Raw genomic sequence first — 20,751 nt, 5'->3', positions numbered from 1 at the left:
TCAGTTGCGTTACGGCTGCTTCGCGTTTTCTGTGTCTTTACACACCAGAATCGTGCCTGGTCGCGCTGCTGCTACTGTAGGTGACATAGAGAGAGGCCGCCGACAGACCAGGATCTTGTCTTCATGACAACAATATCTATACTTCATGTTGAGCATAAATATAAAGCCTACTGATAAAGGACACCGTCAACCAGTGTGTCACCGACCTAAGGTTTTCAAAAGGCATCACACGAGTGTGAACATCACTACAACTAGGAAAAAAACGATTGTAACTCAAACGCAGCTCCCGTCGGCATTTAAACAGACCTTTGCTCTTAATTCTGATCGGTCCAACGCAATAACGAAATCTGAGCAGGTCTAAAAACTGAAACTGTTGATGCTGCACTTTACACTTTGGAAAAGTTATATATATTTTTGAAATATGAGCAGGCCTACAAGCTTGGATTGGTAATGCTGCACTGTAATCAGTTATTAATTTATAATTTTCATTATATTTTATTACATGATATTGATTTGAGACTGAGATTATTTTATTTAGTGGAGAACTTTGCAGCAGTATTTTATTTCATATTCTTTTTTTATTTTATACATATTTTATTAAAAAGTGTTTAAAAAAGTGTAAACAAATTGTTAAAAAAGGTTTATAGTAATAAACAACCTGCAGTTTAATGTTTGCATTTCTTTCCCTTACTGTACCGAAAATGAACTGAACCGTGACTTTAAAACCGAGGTACGTACCGAACCGTGATTTTTGTGTACCGTTACACCCCTAGAAACCATCAACTTTTAACCATTAAAAAATAGAAGGCAACTAATTACTAGTAGAGACCATCAGGATCCATTACAGTTCCCAGTAAAACCAATACAAGTCTCATTATACCAAATAAAACCATTAAAAAATTTTATAATTGTGTCTATTGTTTTTTTTTTCAGATGGGGTTTTATAAAAATTTTGCACCTTTATAGATTATATTGGTTGATCTATAATGGGCGATGGGCAAAATAGTCTAATAGTGTAATCTATTAACTTTGCATAAAAATCCCTCTTTTTACTTAAGTACCAGATATGGGTGCCATACCATAAAATATTTTAATACGAATGACTTTGTATTTATTATGAATTTAATAAAAACACTGTACGTTACTAATTAGCCTGTAACACTTGTAAACTTGTTGACAGACAAACCACTCCTGATAGTGACTGAGAACCGGAGAACCAAGTAGAACCGGAGGGGTTACATTGGTGCCGTGACCCGTATAGAGTGAGGTTTAGGAGGGTGAGTGTAACAGAGGCCAGCTAGGCACACTAGCAGCTGACACAGAGGCGAATCCCGCTCAAAGCAGGTTGAGTAGAACTGTAGGGGACAATATATATATCACTTTGTTGCTGTTAAAATTATACATTTTAGAACTAGATTATTTTAGGAATTTCAGAAGTAAATGTGTTGTTTGTTGTGAAAAACTCTTACACAATGTTAGGGTTTTGTGGATGTTCACAGAATGTTGCTATGAAGTTGCTAAGGTATTCAGAGTCATTTTTAGACCATTATTATGTGGTTTCTACGTATTATGTATTAATATAATTACAACTTTTTAAGTTTCAAACATTATTTTGATGGGTTCTGTTGTAAATTAAACTATTCATTGCACCAACTTAATATTGTGCAGTTTGAAATTTCTGCTTTATTTATGTTGTATTAAGTTAATTCAATTAATCTTGAAATTTTGAAAACGGGCAGTGGATTTCTAATTCCTAGCAAGTTTTGCATTGGACTGGATAATAAATGTTGGAATATTTTGTTTATTGTGTGGTTGCCAATGTGCTGAAGTTTAGGTCTTGTGGTTATGTTGTGGCTGGGTGAATGTATTCACTACGTACATAGACCATATGGGCAATGACTTTGTGAATGCAGGTGGCAAGTAATATGCTTTTTATTGATTACATTTTCCTGCTTTTGATTTTTTTTTTAAACTGAAATAGGTTTCAGATTAGCTGGTTCCAGAGTCACAGCTGAACTAGTTGGAACTTGTTTTTGTCCTACAACTTTGGTTTGTTGGTTTAACATAATTTCATTATAAGATTGATGCAAACTGTTACATTAAAGAAGATATGCTGTGTGTTGAATTGTCAATCCAATGGTAGGAAAAATTCCTTGTTATAGAATTAATGTGCTAGTCAGGGAGCATGATTACATATGGGGATTTATTTCAGGTAATGTTCTAGTACTAAATTAACATGTTAAATAGACAGTCCTGGTTCTAATCTCTTCCAAAAGTTCCAAAGGTTTTGGTGGTTGTTCTAAAAAGCAATGAATTCCAGGAAAAGTTTGCAGAACACAGGACATACACATACACAAACAAGTGACGCAACCCGGCACTCATTTCCTGATGGAGGCCCTAATTCTTCCATTCCATCCTTGGCTAAATTTGGATTTCAGCAGAGCTTGAAGCCCCTGTGTAAAGAATGTGGGCTTTGTCATAATTACAAGCATTAATACTACCTTGCTTTTATCTCTCTCTCTCTTTCTCTCTAAGGCTCTGTTTCTCTTTCCATCTCCCCCTTTCCTTCCCACATGAAGCCCATCCTCCCAGTTGTGTAACCCTCTCTGGAGACCTCCATCCTGGTTTACATGTGGCCAGATGACATCATAGTTCTCCATAGGGGGTTAAGATTGCTTTCTTTTGCTGTCTTTTAAGGGGGAAGGGTAGGGGAACAGAGTCCATATTATTATTATTATTATTATTAGAATTTGTCCATAGTAATAGATCAAGCCTAGTTTCTCAATCAACACTTCTTCTTGAGTAAGGAAAGAATGGATAACATGGGAATAGTTAATGCATGAAATGTGGTAAAGTCTAAATATAATACAGAGGTGTGGTTTGATGCATGCTCGCCCATATACCAGAACCGTCGTAGGAAATTAAAATCATTTTGCAGGTCTTGATCAAATTCAACAAAATTCAACAAAACATGTTAAAAACATCAAACGCACAATGTGATTGAAGAAAAACATGGCTTAAATGCCTTAAATGGCTGCTCTAAATGAAATTTGCAGCAATAGTACTAATATTTATTTAATATTTCATAACTGACTCCAAATGCTGTTTTATTGCAAGGTTCTCCATTGAATTCTCTATTTGTTTTTCTTTCCATATTTGAACTTCTGCCATTACAGCATTAATGTTAAGCTTAGGAAAAGGAAGGAGTGCAGCAGTTGGTCAGTAATCTTCTCGGAACGCCTTGTCTTTTCCAGAAGTCAGAGTGACTTAAAAAGAACAAATGTCTTGCTTAATCCCATTATCATCCACTTATGAATAACATAAGATTATTTTTAACTTTTGGCTGTAAACACATCCTTGCTAAACATCTGAAAATTCAAATCGAATGCAACTGCCCTCCAAAAGAGTGTCAAAACCAGTTTAAACCGGGTCCTCCTTCGGCTGTCGGTAACACAGCTGAAACATGGCAGAACTTTATTAATAAACTTGACCTTTGACATGCACACTGGTTTTCAGCCTAGTACTGAGTGACGGCATCCTGTTGAGCCCTTACACTTGGAAGCCTTGAGTCTCTTCAGAACTGAGGGAGATCTAGTTCATAGTCTCTTCAGCATTAATAGAGCTTAACAGGGTTGGAACTACATGAAACTCTTAAGAGTCAAGCAGCGCTGTTTGATCATCTCATAGCTCGGCTTGATTTGGAGAGTCAAAGCAATATCACAAACCTTTACAATAAAACTATTGGTGAGAAGAAGTTTGAAGAGGAAAAAGTGTTTTAAGGCACATTTAATACAGGAACATTTACCCTCAAGCAATCTGAGAAGTGTGTTTCTCAAGAACACAATAGTTCATGGTAGAGCCCGACCGATATGGATTTTTGGGGGCAGATGACTTTCACACTGCACGTCGGACCCGGCAAATTACCGGAACATTGCCGGGTCGCCTTCTGTGTGAAAGCAAACATGTCCCAGGATTGATTCCGGCATTGAACCCGGGTCAGGGACCTAGTAACATTGCCGGGTTCAATGAAGTGATGAGCGCTGTGTGAACAAAAGCCAGATCTAATGCCCTGTCGTAGTGATGATGCACGTTATCGCGCGACTCTTTTACTGGCTGTTTTGAAGGAAGCAAAAAAATATATGCAAACTGTAATGAAGCAGAGATCAGTTAGTTCCTCACTTTCCGCACTGACGCTGAGATCATTCGTCAGCTTAAGTGAAAGTTAACGTGCCTAACGTTTTCGACTCGTACATTACACATCCACGTTTTGATGTCACGTGTCGTTACGGGATCTTTACGGGTTGTGTGTGAAAGCACGCACATATCCCGGGTAATCACAGGCAGTGTGAAAGTGCAAAATCTAGCGAACAATTGCCGGAACACTTTACCCGTGTATTTGCCGGAAACGCAGTGTGAAAGGGGCTTAAGTGTGTCACCAATCACCATCACGTGTGTGGAAACTCCTACATGTAGAAGCGTTGTGGGCTGCTGTCTAACAGCTGGGATATGTCCGAGTTGACACATAAAATTAAAATAGCAAGTATGCTGTGGCCATGTGTGTCTGATTAAAGCATGTCAACAGGTGGCTGGAACAAAGGAATGTAATTTAATGATATTAAAAGTAGAGCAGCACATCTGGGGCTGAATGATTTGTGGGGGAAAAAACTTGAGTTGCAATTTTTTACTAATGAAAAATTTTAATTTAAATGAGAAAAAAAATGAAAACAATAAAACATCCAGGTTTGGTGTGCTTGTTCGTAGGACTGCACAATTTGTCCAAAATATTTGGATTTTATATTAATTAGGACCTAATTAGAATGTTTTTAATCTAATTGATTACACAATGTGGTGATTAATTAATCAAATTAACTGCAAATTAAACTTGGCTGTGAGAATTGATAAAATATGATAAAATATCAAGTACACATTACAAAGATTAGCTCTAGAAATATTTGATTGATTCAACATAATATTTATTACACATAAATGTTTAGGCTTCAATTGCCTAACACAAACTATGAAACACAAACGAAGAAATGTTTTGAAATATCTCAGTATTTTTTGTTCATACAATGGAAGTCTTAAACAAATCAGCTTGGTTACCAACAAGTCTTCTTTTTCTTCTAATATCTAACATACTTCATTATTTCCTTTTATGTTCCATAAAAGAAAGTAAGTGATACAGGTTTGTTTTGGCTGTTTTGGTCAGAGATGCACAACTTGTTCTGCTGTGGCAAAATTGATCAAAAACAGACAATATCGTAGCCTAAATATATCTAATATGATATATAATATAATATTATAATATTAACTTCACATTTATAGACTATATCACACAGTGATTTGTAGAGCCCGACCGATATGGATTTTTGGGGGCCGATGCCGATATTAACTCGAAAAGAGCCGATTTATAAGCCGATATTTAGATTTTAAAAATAATCTGGATATTAGACCCATTTCCTATACACTGCATTTACACAACATTCAATAGCAAAATATCTGCCTGTTCTATGTATGTGGGCTGTATAAACCATTTTCCAGAATGGATTATGTTTAAAAAAAAAAGCCTTAGATTACAGTCTCAATGACTAAACAATTGCACATCAAAAGTATATATTTTTTAATGATCAAAAACAGTCTGGTTTTAAACATTTAACACTTTTACTTTCTTCCAGTTGAAGCTGGTTTTAACAGTCTGTGTGTTTACTGTAAATAAATTATAATACTAAAGTTAAAGTATTTGCAGAAGTAGTCCCACACTTTGCTGCTACAGCATTCACCTTTTTCAGCCATCTGTAGGCAGAAAGAGAGACAGAGAAAGAATAAGCATGTGTATTAATAATATCAACATGTATCATTACTCATGTCATCATTAGAATTATAATAATAATAAACTGGGATCTCCTACATAGGCAAAAATGAGAAATATATATATATTTTTTTATTTTTCAAGCAATAGGTATTACCTACTTATATTTAACAATATTATTTCAACATTTTCCTGTTATGTCTGTAAAGCTGCTTTGAAACAATATGTAAAAAAGAAAAAAAGCGCTAGTTCAGCTCACATTTATTTACATGTCCCCTCTGGTTTAATCATTTCTGACGCACCTACTGTAGTTACTGTAACTACACTATATTTGCTCTCACAGAACATCGTCTTGCCTACTATTACCGGAAGATTACGGAATCAATTCGAAGTTGAATGGTTAACGTTAGTGTCATGAACACGCCGCTGTCAATTTTGAGAAGAACCACCTTCAAACAAGTTAATAGCAAGCATTTAAGGGGCCTGCTAAAAAGGAAGCTATTAGCGTTAGAGTAACGTAACCAGCCTGAATTCACCAAATTGTTCTCTGGACCTGAGGGTAGCCTCTTCTTCCTTGCTTCTCTCTTAATTCTCATCAGCAGGACTAGCGCTATCGCTCGCTTCTTACAACGGGACAGATACATGTTTGCTGCTGACCGAAAGGAGGAACAACAGACTATGAAAGAGCTCTCGCTAAACGTTTTTAAAACTCCGCCTACGCCATAGCGCAGCGTAAATCGCGTTGTATCTGAAGGGCAACGCTGAACCCAGCGGCAAGCGCCGTGCATACCGCGTCCTGTGTGAAAGGCCCAATTACGCGGTCATTATGTGGGAAACACACCGCAATAGAATAAGAATAAGTTAAACGCTAACGTTATAGTTTGACCTCCTATTAACATTCGCGCTCTTCCACTGATAAACATGGTATTAGCTTTGTGGCTAATCTAATATAGCAATGCATTAGCGGCTGTAAGTGATGTTACAGAATATTTAGAAATGATAATGATAGGACCGTTAGCTAGAACTACTACACAGTTTTTATATACAGGGTAAGAACTAAATCTACAATCATTTCACATGACGAACGACAGACTCACCGTCAAAACAGTAAGTTACATCTCTGTGGCTTGGCTGATCGCTTTCTTCTATAGTGGACTTCTGGCGCTGTTGTTAACTCTGGAGCTGCAGAGCTCCCTCTGGTGGGCACACTATGCAACACTCATAACATGAGTGAAGCATGAGACTCTGTTTCTCATGTTTCATCGGCCGTTATAATTGGCGATTTAAATGCAATTAGCTTATATCGGCCGATAATTCACTATCACAAATTCAAATTCACAAATCACTATCGGCTCTAGTGATTTGTTGCCTACATCACGTTTGTGAGCTGTCAACTGTATGAAATATAAGATGATGTACAGGTCTGGGGTGGGGCAAGTGGCTTTATTGTGTATAAAATATTAGTATAATATATAGATATTTTTCCATAACTAATTAAATTAACACACTAAAATTAATATGGCTTAATAATAATAATAATCATAATAAAGTAGTAGTAGTAGTAAATAAAAATATACTAAATAAATAAGTTAAAATAAAATATTATAATATTTCACTGTAAAAACAATTAAGTGTATAAGTTCATAGTTTTTACTGTAAAATTGCAATACTAATATTTATAATATTCAATTAATATTTTAATTTCACACAAATGTTAAATGAACTTTTATTTTATTGGAAAACTGCAGGCGGCCCTTAAAGCTTCTCTTTATTTATTTATGATTTTAAAAGGGAAAATGCACAATAATTAACATGGGCACTTAAGTGTATCACGTAATTGTGCCAGATTTAGCCATTCAGGCTAATTTTCATCTGCAGTCCCTGGTAGATTGATGGTATAATCCAAAAGTACATAAAGAACAGACTTTCCAGCAAACATAGTTACAAACATAAAAAAGTGTACATATATAAAACTAAATCAAGCAATAAACCACTACTTCAAATTATGAAGACACAAGCGTTTCTTATTACAAGTATGGGGAAGATGGTTGCTTCATGTTACGTTCCCAAACTCAGAGCAGATGCAGAGATGGTGCTTCACTCTGAAATGTGCAGTGCATATATTTATTTAATAAAACTGCAACATTTGTGATTCAATAATCGCACTAAGCCATATCACAATTTCTGTTTTTTTATGATTAATCATTCAGCCCAGCATTAAAGATACATTTATTGCAGTATGGCATGTATCTTTGCTGTATGCTGTTTTGTTGGTGGTAAAACGATATAACAGCTCATGAATAGCATGTAATGTTTATGCGCACGTGTCATGTTTCTTTCTTTCCATGACTACATCATGACTTCACTTATGGCTTGAATACATAAGACATCTAGAAGCTTAGTCATGCAGTGAGAGTTCTCGCTCCTTCGCCCCGTATTGTGAGTGTAAATGAGAGATGCTTTATTGGGATCCGTTTATATTATATGTATGTCAAACTCCAGCGAAATTTCACACTGTTGTATCACAGACAGGGGGTCTGAACTTACTTAGGCTGATGCACACATGGAGTGTTGAGTGACTTGAGCTGGCGTTGTGCTCGACTGGAGGCTACCTCACACCTCAGGCATGACAGCTGGGGCCCCGTAAGCATTACATCATGGACTGATGTATGCGCGTATCGCATGTCACTGGTGCTCTGACAACAAGCGCTATCAACGCTAACCCCATCCTACTTCCCATACGCATTTACACAAATATTTATCTTGCATGTATTCACTATCCTCTATTAGATCTTAAAAGTGATGTATAAATAGATTCAATATATTGTGCAGTTATATATATCCGTTGCAGTTGCAGCCAAACTGCATGAATGATGCACTTCCTCTGCTCCACCTGATAGAGGATCCAGTGGTGTATTCTGAGACGGCTTCTCCCTACTGCACCTTTACAAGCATCATATTTACCTGAGATGTTTACTCCTAATGCATGCAGTAAACATTTACAAAGTAGTGAATGATGCAATTATACTAGAACTAACCAGCATAAACCAGAGGCTTGACCTGGACATTCATTACAGTCCAAACTGGACTTTTCAGCAGGAATGCTTTATGTTCTTATATATATCATGTTTTCAGCAGGTCATTAAAGCCTTAATTTTATTTGTATCAGATTGAAGGCCATAAAAAGAGAAAGTTTTATTTATTGGGGATGGAAAGACCAGAATTGCAATATGGCTGAGTGTGGCAATTAAATGTTGAAAGCGTGACCTGCTAGCAAAGAATGCATTTGCATTTTCAATCTGCTGATTTTGTTCAGACCAAAGTGAAATCTGCACATTTTTTTACACTGCAAACACACAGAGTTGTAAATGTGAAAGGGTGTGTTGACAAGTAGATAATGCAATATAACATTCTAAACAAACAATTAAAACAGTTAAATATATTTGTTATTTAATTAATATAATGATTGAATTGTTTAAAGTTGAACTCGAAATATACTGCAGATACACTTGTGCATTTATCGGGAATTGAACCCATGACCTTAGTTTTGCTAGTGTGATGCAATTTGATTTGCACTACAGGGGCATTTTAGGCCATTTACACCTGCTGTTAAGATGCATTTTTATCGATCCAATCACAAATGGACGACGCCAAACATGGATGTTAAAGGGGGTCTAAAACTTTTTGAACTTGTCCACTTTCGACCCCTTTCAGAGGTAGTTCAAATCACATTCGACTGCATTGCTTTCATAGTGTAAATGTTCATGTGGTCGAATGCATTTAAACAGCCACAAGAGAGCACCTACCCTCTGCCTACTGACCTAATTCTTAAACATCACGGGACATGCTTTTGAAGCACACTAGCCAGAAAGGATTTGAACTTTGCTGCCTGAAATGAAAAAAAAAAATTAAAGCAATATGTTCTCTTGCCATTCACAAACACACAGTGTTCGCCATAGTTTTGTGGCTTTTAGAGCAGAAACACAAAGCAAAGCTTCTACTCTCTATATCATTTTCCATTGTCTCCTTTTACATTCATGAGTAAAATGTGCAAGCTTTATTTGCAATATTTGGTCAAAAGTTCAGACAAGGCCCGTACATACACCCACCCATAGACCTTCCCCTCAAAGAAATCAGGAAAGTGGTTGATAATGCAAAGTTCATTCACAGTAGAAATAATTATAATAGATACAGAATTTTAGTTTCCAATCTATTGATTTATACAACATCTGAAAATTTGCAAAATGTAATGCATTTTATGTTAGTGTAAAATGAACGCATTCAGGAAGAGAGAAGATCGAATGTGTCTCTGTGTAAAAAAATGTCTACTTGTAGTTCGTTTCTTGTCTGAAACAGTTGAGAGGCTTATATTTTTTGCATTTTCAGAAAAACATTAAGTGGGCCTCTAAGGTGGCTGCATATTTGCTCGGTGAGTAAGGAATGTGGTTGCATGCCTTACTCATAAGCCAGATTCAGCTCGCACACAGTAAGAGCAAGCGAGAGAGAGAGAGATGGGGGGAGACAGAGTGAAAGTAAGCAAGAGAGGAGAGAGACAGGGCAGACTATGCTCACGGCAAATGAGCTCATTCAATCTTAGGTCACAGAGAGAGAGAGAGAGAGAGAGAAGGCGGGGAAAGACTTGAACGGAGGCTTTACAACAACAGCGAGCTCTACTTTCAGTTGTTGCCACACAGAATGAGATCGAGGAAGGATCCGTGACGCTCCTGAGGAAAGACCACACACTTCTTCTGCCCTCGTTTCTGTGAGGAGGATGCAGTTGTTGCTTTCCTGTGGAGTTTCCACCCTCAGTGTTTTTTAGGATCTTAATTTATTTTTATTTAATTTTTTTGGTACCCAGCAACTTTCGGACATTTAGTTCTTGGACTGCGGTTCGGACTGGTTGGTGCGGATGCCCCTAGATTTGGTCATATCCCCTCCAGAGAACTGCTTCTGGTCGGGGATCCAGCAAACAGACATGAGGCTCAAAATCAGAGTCCGCAAGATGAGAAAAGAACGCAGACTAAGAGGTGTGTAGCATCTGTTGTCACCTGGGCCGATGGTGCTTTCCCATCTGTACCTGTCAAACACGTGTTGGTTTGAGGTTATGCGATATGTTTCATCCTCTTGCTCTGTCTTTACTTTTGTCCCAACTTATAGCTTATATTAGTATTTTTTAAACCATTAATTTATGTTTATGACTCAAGCATTAACCTATCATTGCTATAGAGCTTCTATGATTATCTCCTAGAATAGTAGAAAATAAAATGGATGTGCATAAGATTTATTTGATTTGAGTATATTTATTGATGCACTTTCTTTGTGTGTGTTCATGGTTCATAACGTTATGCACACATGCAAGTGTATATTAGAGTTGCACATGCATTCTACTGATGTCACCAAGTACAAGTTAAACAGTTGGACTTTGCCAAGCAATTGACTTTTATTCCAGTGACGTCTATATTTTCGTAATGGCTTTAGGGCAGAAGTGCAATAATGGTAATAGTTAATGATTTGATGATACAGGGTCCCGGGGTTTAACAATTCTAATCTGTCAAGCATGACAACAAAGCGCCGGGAGTGATGAGGTAGCCACCAACCCCCTGCTGTTTTTTGTGTTCCTCATTGTGCAGCATGCATGTGTGCAATGATGTCATTGGGCCTTTATTGAGATGCTAATGTGTGTGTGTGTGTGTGTGTGTGTGTGTGTGTGTGTGTGTGTGTGTGTGTGTGTGTGTGAGTGCGCGCAGAGATGGGGACAGATGGGGGCTGCTCCTCAATGGCGTCATCTCCTCTGCATCTGGAGACTTGTGTGTGTGTGTGTGTGTGTGTGTGTGCATTAGTTTCATTCAGTGGTCCATCAATGCTGCTGGATATAGAGCCTTGAATGGAAGCCTGTGTGAGAGTGGCTATAGAGCTCAGCTAAAAAAAAAGTAAAACTGAGGGGCTACTAAAGATGGAGGTCAGGTGCCACAGGAAAATGAACTGATATCAAAGGCTGGAGTTAATGAACTGTGCACTCTGTGTTATGCGGCATGATAGTTCATGGCCATATCTGAAAAATGTAACCTTGTCACCTCGTCTGCTTTGTTGCACGATAGGGGCTGCGGTAAAATTTAGGTAAGTATCTCACAAGTCTGTGGTGTGTAGGCTCTGCTCGAGCTATTCACCCTGCAATTCCACATAAATTCTTCCATGATGTTACGGTTCCTCTGTACGAGAAAGGTTATTGCACTTTTCTGAGGAACTGAGGTCTGAGGCACGTCAGAGAAGTTGGATGGTGAATGGGAGGTTATGTAAGCTTTCGAGAGAGAGAGAGAGAGAGAGAGAGAGAGAGAGAGAGAGAGAGAAAGAAAAAACATAGAGGAAGTGTGCGAATGGCACATTGCCTTTTCGTCCAGCGTGAGATTGACCCTGGCACACTTCTCTTGCTGAAAACACATGCACTCATATGCCTAGTGGTTTTGAGCAACGTCACCACTGCCCTCTTACGTAACTGGAGTCTTTAAAAGTGACAAATGTTGCCTAAGTCAGACGTGATTGTTGTTGTTAGTGTGCGTCTGTGCATATTTATTCTATTTAGTCCTAAATGCTCACATCTAGTGAAAATATTAATGTCTTTTAAATGTGTATTTGAAACACTTTTTAACTTGACTGCTTATGGTGTAAATAATTATGCATATTTTGCGGCAGAAGTAAAAGTAGGCGTTCTTTGATTCAACATTAGCAAGATGTTAAGAGAGATACGGAAGCTTAAGGTTTCCTTGTAATCCTAACTGTCACCACCACCGCCCAGTTAGAAATGATAGCTGATGACCTCACTCAAGTATTTCCTCTCTTGGCTTTTCAACAATGTGGTGCTGTACTTGTTCCTGTTTGTGTTGCTGTGGTCCAATGACATGTTTTTTCAAAGAAGCTATAGAAAGCACCCCTGTAGATCTTCGAAGCAGGACAATATTCCAGATCCTTGATGAGATGAAAGATCACTTCCAAAGGAGATCTTGTGCACTTGCCTTTTAAGCTGTAGTCTTGCTTTCACAGATCCCAAATGCCCTTTGAAATCCTTGACCTTTGAGTTGAAGGAAGAGGGATGGGAGGTCAGCATTGCTTCCCTGTTTTGGCAAAAGTAATGCATTTGAGAAATGTGCGAAAGGAAGTCTGTTTTAACAAGATTTAACCAGGCAAAATTTGCAGTCTTACTTGAGCATTGCTGACAGTGTTGACATAATGACTAACCCTGTTTAGGCAGTTATGTCACTAGGCCGGTGAAGGGAGTAATAGCTGGGGGATGGGAGAACAGACATCCAGGATCTAATGGTTGTATCAATGTGTTTGAATGTATTTGTGTGTGTGTGTGTGTGTGTGTGTGTGTGTGTGTGTGTGTGTGTGTGTGTGTGTGTGTGTGGTTTGGGGGGAAGGGTGTTTGAACCAGTATGGGGGTTGTAGAACATGTGGTCGGCAGTTATTAATCTACTGCTGGTTTCGAGAGTGTATGGAGGGGGCACCAGGGGCCCGTTGGTTCTGCTTGAGTGACATGCAAATCACCTCACAGTCTTCTGTGCTGAGAGATGATGTCATTGTACAGGCCATTGCCATTAATAGCAGGAAACAGGACCAGGATCCCCCAAACAAACAGACTTGTTTAGATGGTGATTTGCACATGGATGAGAGGGACAGGTGTTCCTCGTTGTCAGTTAGGGCAAAGCTGGTGGCTTTTAAAGTTCACGGTTAATTGATGAATGATTTGACACCCTTTATATAGACTCTGGATGATGTCATGCAATAACGTTGAACGTGGCTGACGGTTGTCTTTGTTGTAAACCTTCTTATCACCTCACTCTTTATTTGCCATGACTCATTGGGTTGACTTGTTTGTTTCAACTCCTCCCACCTAGATCTGTTTAACACAGTCACTTTTGTTTGTACTATTGTTTCTTGGCTGGGATGAAATTATTTCATGGCTTCCTGGTTGACTGCCGTGTGTGCATGCTCCCAGGGTTACCATGTCCCAGATTCTCATGGAGCTCATCTGAGATTAAGGTCTAAACGCATCTGCCGAGGTTCACGCTTTCTGGCAGCATTGCACAGCTCGGTGAAGACTTAACTTTCTTCCTCTGCAATTCCATTCCACTTTTCCATCTTTCCCTGTTCCACTAATGAATTTTAGTTCAGCTGCCTATAGATGCACATGTGAATGCATTTGAAGATTTTTTTTTACCTTGCATTTGTATGCACGTTGCTCTACAGACACCCAACTCCATAGAGCTATGAATCAAGGGCTTGGTCTGCACCTGTGACCACCCTCATTCTCTAAGCCTGACGCAATTGATCAGTTGAGGATATTAGCTCATTCAAGGAAAAGGAGCTCCAGCAGACGAATGCCAAAACTGGAGCCACCGCCTCTTAAACAGACAGAATACTTCTGTAGGCCAACTGGCCTTTGCTTGACTGTTGTGTTTGTACATGCACTGACCTAGATTGGCATAATCTTGTTCAGAACATCTGAATCCTCTCTTGCATGAGTTTGACAAATGATGTGTGACAACAGCATATCCTTTTGTTAGTATGAAAGGTTTTGACTTGAAATATGCGTCTTATTATTATAGGTTGGTGCCTCGTTGTTAACTCTTTGTCCTGCTTGAGAGATTTTGAGTTGCATCCTTTACATAATGACTTATGTTACAACAATGATGTTAACAGTCGCCAAATCTGGCACTCTTGTTGGTCTTGTCCAGTGTTGGTCATCTTACTGGAAAAAAGTAATTAGTTACAGTTACAAATTACTTCTCCCAAAATGTAATTGAGTTAGTAACTCAGTTACCACATTGTAAAAGTAATTAGTTACTCAGCAAAGTAACTGTGACGTTATTTTTTATGTTATATAACGCTATTACGTCCTATAACATCTTTAATATATAAGATGTTTATATTAACTGATTGAAGAATTAAAACACTATAAGTATTTTAGAAAATGTTGTATTTATTTGAACTCAATAGATTGCAGCCTGCCATATGATATGCATAGAAATAAAAACATATAAAAAATAAATATTGAAAATAAAATTCAAGTACAAAATTAAGACAAACAAATTTAAACTTGGGTAAAAAGGAACCAAGTGAAACCTGGCCATTAGTGCAAATCTCTGTAACTGTATATTAGGCCTAAAGTTACTGCACAATAAACAGAACACTATCCAACTCTTATGGTGCGTTCACACCAGATGCAAATAGAGCGTCTGGCGCAAGTGATTTCAATGTTAAGTCAATGCAAAGACACGAAAAGACAACGTCCAAAAATCGGCGAAACACATTTTTAAATAAACCGCATGTTTGAGTTTAAAACAACTACATTTTCGCATGAAATACTTTTAAAACTGCATTTCATGACACGATAAAAGTACTATTTAGAAAAAGATCTGAATAAAAATCCGTTATTAACGCCATTATACTTAAACACCGTTACTCCCAACACTGGTCTTGTCCTTCTTCTATAATATAGGTAGGGGTTCATTTTTTTCCTAACAGCTTTTCTCTTTTTCTCTCTGTTTATTTAGGTGGTTTTGCAGCATTCTCATCCTGTTTTCCGGGCCTGTGTGAAGGCAAGCCAGTGGCCACTCTGCCTATGAGCTTGTCTCAGCCATGTCTGCCTGTGGCAAACGTTGGTCCCACACGAATCCTGCCCCATCTCTACCTGGGCTCTCAAAAAGATGTGCTCAACAAGGTACAACTGACTGTAACAAAGGTCTCGGAATGTTAGAAACTTCCAAAAAAGGAGTAATCACATTGCATAATTCATGCCTTGGCTCTTTTGCACTGTCAGGATCTGATGGCTCAAAATGGCATCACATATGTGTTAAATGCGAGCAACACCTGCCCGAAGCCAGAGTTCATCTCCGAAAGCCATTTCATGCGCATTCCCGTCAATGACAACTACTGTGAAAAACTCCTACCATGGCTAGACAAAACCAACGAGTTTATTGGTAAGAACCAACTTGTGACAATAGGAGAAGTGATTTTAGTTTCCCTTCCCTTCTCTTTGATAGATTTTCTTTAAGTGAACTTAAAACGTTAGCATGAAAAGTGATTAGCATCCCCTGTCTTGCATGTTTTGTGTTTGCTCAGTTTTCCCTTCTCCCTTTCAGACAAAGCCAAGGTTTCCAACTGTCGAGTCATTGTCCATTGTTTAGCTGGCATCTCCAGGTCTGCTACCATCGCCATCGCTTATATCATGAAGACAATGGGCTTGTCATCAGATGACGCGTACAGGTAAACTCACTCAGACACCCTGCAGCTTGAATTGCACAGTCTCAGAAAGATGTTTTCTGCTAGTTGTAATTTTATATCCATTTCTTCCAACATGTAAAATGGATCATTTAGGAACTTGTAAACAATACCTGTCTTGGCCTTCCTTAACACATATTTTTGTTCAAGGCCTTTACAAGCTTGCATGATGCGTCTTTGTGTTGAAGATCTCTTCCTTTCCATATATGTGAATTTGTCCTTAGGGTAATCATTCTTACTCTTCTTGTGTTTCCAGGTTTGTGAAGGACCGCAGACCTTCAATATCACCCAACTTCAACTTCCTGGGGCAGCTGCTGGAGTTCGAGAAAGGTCTGAGGTTGCTTAAGGCTCTGTCCTCGGGGCAAGAGAAGTTGGAGCAGTTGAAGGAATTGACACAACCTAGAGGAGAATCTTCTAGTGATCCTGAAAAGGCTCATCTGGGGGCTGAGAAGGACAGCACAGATTTGGACACCAAGCTACCTTCTCCAACCTCCCTCCAGCAGGGCTTTAATGGCTTGAATCTGTCGGCAGAGCGTATCCTAGACACCAACCGGCTCAAACGCTCTTTCTCACTTGACATCAAATCGGTCTATGAGCCCAACTACTGTCCTCGTCTCACACCTACGCATAACGAGGATGTTCCGAAACTCTGCAAGCTGGATAGCCCGGAGGCCGGAGAAGCCATTGGTGTCTGCCAGTACTCACCTGTTTCCGTCAGCCCTGCTTTAGCTGAATCTCCAGGCCTCTTTCCTGAGAGCAGCTCCCGACCTCGTTCACGGAGGAAAAGCAAGCACAATGGTAGCAGTGCTGGAAGTTCTCCCGTGCATTCGCACAGCCTAAACTATGGACACTCGCTCCCTGCACACAAAAGTCCCAGTGATGACAATCTGAAGCCCTCCCTGCTGCTCAGCTTTCCCACTGTGGGCACGGGGCCTATGTGGACCAAGCATAGAGACACCGTTCAGGCCACAACCCCTGTCACGCCAACAGGCGAAGCCCCTTGGTTCTACAGCTCGGAGTCAATGAACAGTAACGGAGGTGGAGGAGGGGCAGTACACTTTCCTGCACTGGGATGCAGCAGCCTTCCCGGCCCATGCGAGGCTGTGCATCGGCGGGACAAGGTGGGGGAGCCACGGGACTCAAGGGGCAGCTGGCACGAGGATGCTCTCACTTCCACTGCTGCCGATATGCAGTTCAAGCGGCGCAGCTGTCAGATGGAGTTTGAAGAGGGGATATCAGAGACACGTTCAAGAGAGGAACTGGGAAAGATCAGCAAACAGTCCAGCTTCTCTGGAAGCATGGAAATCATCGAAGTATCCTGACATCACCTGCACGGCACACTAGGGACTTTTTCATACAGACGTACAGGCGCCACTTATGAGTAAAGGATGACTAAGAGTGGGCCTGGCAAGGCTGTGGAACATTCACATTAGTTAATAGGATTGTCGATAATGAGCGATTCTCAGAAATGGGACTTTTTTTGTTGTTGTTGTTTTCTTTTGGTCTTTTTAAGCCGGTGGAACTGACTTTGATTCGTCTTTCTACTGTTTTAAAGCCATAACCATCCCCAGATGACAATGAGCTGAGACTGCAGTTGCAGAATTCCTCGTTTCCTAGCTCTAGAAACAGCCCCCCCCCAACCATTCCTCATAAAAGCAGTACCAGCCTTTTGGTGTATTGAGAATCAAGCATGGCTGTTATGCTCACACTTGTTTCTTTTATAATGCTGCCCTGGACTCAGTGAAGTTACACCGCCAAAGCACAAGGAGTCAGCACAGACTAAGCCTTGGTGGTACATGCTTTTACTGGCTGAAAGAAGGCCTCTTTGTGCAGTGCTCATGTCCACCCTGCTCCTGTATCCCAGCATTCATGGAATCCTGGAGGAGGAACCAGGCATGTCATGAAGGAAACGCATTGTGGACGCTTTCCTGTAATGTTCTCTGTCACTCTTTTGTTACCCAGATTTCAGGGTCTTGTCCTTCCCCTCCTGTACAGTGGTGATGCTCAAACTGTTGTGCAACCCACGTTCCCTCTCACTAAGCATGCGTCAAGGTTGCTGTTTTACAAACAAATAGTATATGAACTATACACAGTGATTTAAATGGACGTTTAATCTTTTTTTTTTTTTTTTAGTTACGGTTTTAATATATTCTACTGGTTCATTCTGGTAATGAGAAATAATATAAAGATTGTGGAGTTTTTATTTTTCCTCTTTTTCAGTGTTGATCTCTCCTTTTCAGTGATTTACAAAAATACACTCACAAAACCAATACACAACTACAAGCAATATGTGTTTTTACTTCTTTCTTTTTTGTCCTCTTTTTTTTTCTTTATAAGGGAGTGCGGTTATTACCAAGAATTATCTGATGTTTAAATGCACTTTTCTATTGCTTTAAGGGTACCACAATGCTTTACAAAAAAATCATGTGTAACCATTGATGTCCTGCGGTGCGTGTCACAAACTAAAGCATTTGTTATGGCTTTCGTTTGTCTAGTCAGCCTGCTGGCTTGAATTATTAAAGACTTTAATCCAGCATGAATAATCTAGAGTACTCTAGAAGAATATGTATGATACCCCAGCATTTTCAAGAATTTGATTTTTGTATTAACAAGCACACAAGACAAAATGAAGGGGGAAAAGTGACAGGGACTCTAAAGGGGTTTGTCTGTGTCCCCCATTTGTTCTGCATATTTATGAAATTATTTATTGTTTGTTTGGGTCTGATTGCGGAAGGATGCGTGGATGGATGTTGTGAATGACTGACAGATGGACCCTTTGCAGATGCTCTTATAGGCTGGCATCTTGGAGAAGAGATAAAACCCTAACCTTTTCATCGGCAAAACACAACAAGATGCATTTAAACCTGGCTTATGGTCAGATAGTTCAGTTTGCTGTTCAGCTCGTGTCTTTTTTTAATAAACGTTATGTGAAAGACCAGTAACTGCTTGCTTTCTTCTCAGGGGAGCTTTTAATGAGTCAGTTACATGTCTGAGATCTGAGCTTTCTCCATTTAGCCCTTTTTTTCATCTCTTTTTAGCACCAATTTCTCTTTTACACTTTCTCTCCTTCACTCAACTTTTCCCTTCATCTTCTCTGTTTTTTATCAGAATCTCTAAAAAGCTCCAAAGGTTAAATATAACACAGAAAGGGTGTGTGTGTGTGTGTTTGTGCAAATGTGAATGGGATTGCCCTCTCCATGGGAGATAGTTCAGCAATTTATTTATGTCTGTATTATTATTATTTTTCATTTAGCTTTTCTGTATGGCAAATCTTGTATTTGTGCTGCTGTAATTTCCTTGTGTAAGACATTACCTATATTTCCTTTACCTTCCCTGTACTATACATTTTTAAAGACCTTGTTATCATTATTTAAAAAATGTAATAAAAAGATGCAGGCTGTCATTTTTTGCTGAAATTGTTAAATAGTTGGCAACTAATTATCATTATTATTATTATTATTATATGTTGTGTGAATAGCATCGTATCAACAAAACTAATTGATATAGGGATTTTTTTAAAGAGAAAATCTTGATACCTTAGGCTGCTTGAAGCAAAATACCTCAGGTTCTTTTGAAAGGCTTGTTCCTCCCCATGTACCCATTTTGTGACGATGAAACAAAATACAAACATTACAAAATATGAAAATGTTTCGTTATTTCTTTTCCTTTTTGTAGTAAAAAAGATGAGAGATTCCCAACAGTTTTTGTGAATGATCAACATTATCATTTATCTTTGCATACTGTAAATAATTCTTTACCATTCCGTTAATGTTAAGGTCAAAGAGTTGTGTACAGTTTAGTTTGGAGGCTTGTTTCTTCCACAGGATGAAAAAAAAATGTAATTACGACTTTTTATCTTATTTTTTTCTCTAAATTCTGAGAATGTTGTAATTGCAATATAAAATGTAAGGGGCAAAAATTAGATAAAGTCATAATTTGTTTTTTATTGGGTGGCAGAAACAATCTTAAAAATGTAGGCACCTCTAAACTCTTCTGATTATGCTTCATTAAAGTTTTCAAACGGTAAAGATTGCTAGAATTTGAGCAAAAAATTATGAAAAGCTTGAGTTGATCTGAATGTTATGGAAGACCATTTCTGCCATGGGATACAAATTTAAAAGGTATTTGCAAATTGGATTTTTGTGCGATATAAAACTTGCAGTTGTGAGAAAAGGAGATCGGGAAGAAGGAGGCGGAAATGGGCGAACATCTAGACACAATTTTAATTAACGAACAGAAAAATTTAAATAAAAGCATATAATGTATAAAACATAATAAAACAACAACATAAAATCCAGGCCTGGTCCTCTCTCGTCCTTCACTGTGGTTACTCCTCCTTTTATCCTTCCGGGGCGCAGGTGTCGTGCATTAGCATTACTCCACCGGCCTCGCTCCGTTCCCATGGATCTCTGCCCCATCCCACTCATCAAAAAACATGCAAGAAAATAAGTCAATTTTTCATCAACCATGATTTTTGTCAAGCACCCAGTCTGTGTGATTTTCCAGTGATGTGTGTGCTTTTGTTTTGATTTTGTTTTTGAAGAAAAATATTTATAGCTACAGCCAGGAATTTACCCATAATTGATTCTTTTCTTAACAAAATTTGACAAATGCACTAGTTCAAATTTTCTACAACATACAGAACAGTGTGATTGCATCATATA

At 38.7% G+C, this 20,751-nt stretch overlaps 1 protein-coding gene and 1 long non-coding RNA gene across 7 annotated transcripts in view; both read left to right on the top strand.

The window, feature by feature from the left end:
- The window catches only part of LOC132133666 (dual specificity protein phosphatase 8-like), a 50,587-nt gene extending 32,868 nt beyond the window's left edge, over nucleotides 1–17,719 (top strand). For 4 of the 5 annotated variants that reach the window (XM_059546563.1, XM_059546566.1, XM_059546565.1 and 1 more), the window contains exons 4-7: nucleotides 15,361–15,527; nucleotides 15,627–15,786; nucleotides 15,949–16,072; nucleotides 16,344–17,719. In XM_059546563.1, the coding sequence (XP_059402546.1) occupies nucleotides 15,361–15,527; nucleotides 15,627–15,786; nucleotides 15,949–16,072; nucleotides 16,344–17,409 (1,517 nt within the window). In that variant the 3' untranslated portion in view covers nucleotides 17,410–17,719. Of the gene's footprint in view, nucleotides 1–10,298; nucleotides 10,837–15,360; nucleotides 15,528–15,626; nucleotides 15,787–15,948; nucleotides 16,073–16,343 lie in introns of those variants that run through there. The other variant, XM_059546568.1, reaches the window with a different exon arrangement.
- On the top strand, nucleotides 12,143–13,441 carry LOC132133385 (uncharacterized). 2 transcript variants are annotated; one of them, XR_009429148.1, is made up of 2 exons: nucleotides 12,143–13,180; nucleotides 13,225–13,441. It is a non-coding gene; the product is annotated as an uncharacterized LOC132133385 (long non-coding RNA). The 2 variants fall into 2 exon arrangements; XR_009429147.1 differs by having other exon boundaries at nucleotides 12,143–13,186.
- Nucleotides 17,720–20,751: the final 3,032 nt, after the last annotated feature.

Source organism: Carassius carassius, chromosome 50 (genome assembly GCF_963082965.1).
Source record: "Carassius carassius chromosome 50, fCarCar2.1, whole genome shotgun sequence".
Classification (NCBI taxonomy): Eukaryota; Metazoa; Chordata; class Actinopteri; order Cypriniformes; family Cyprinidae; genus Carassius; species Carassius carassius.
This window is presented reverse-complemented; position numbering and strand designations above follow the sequence as displayed.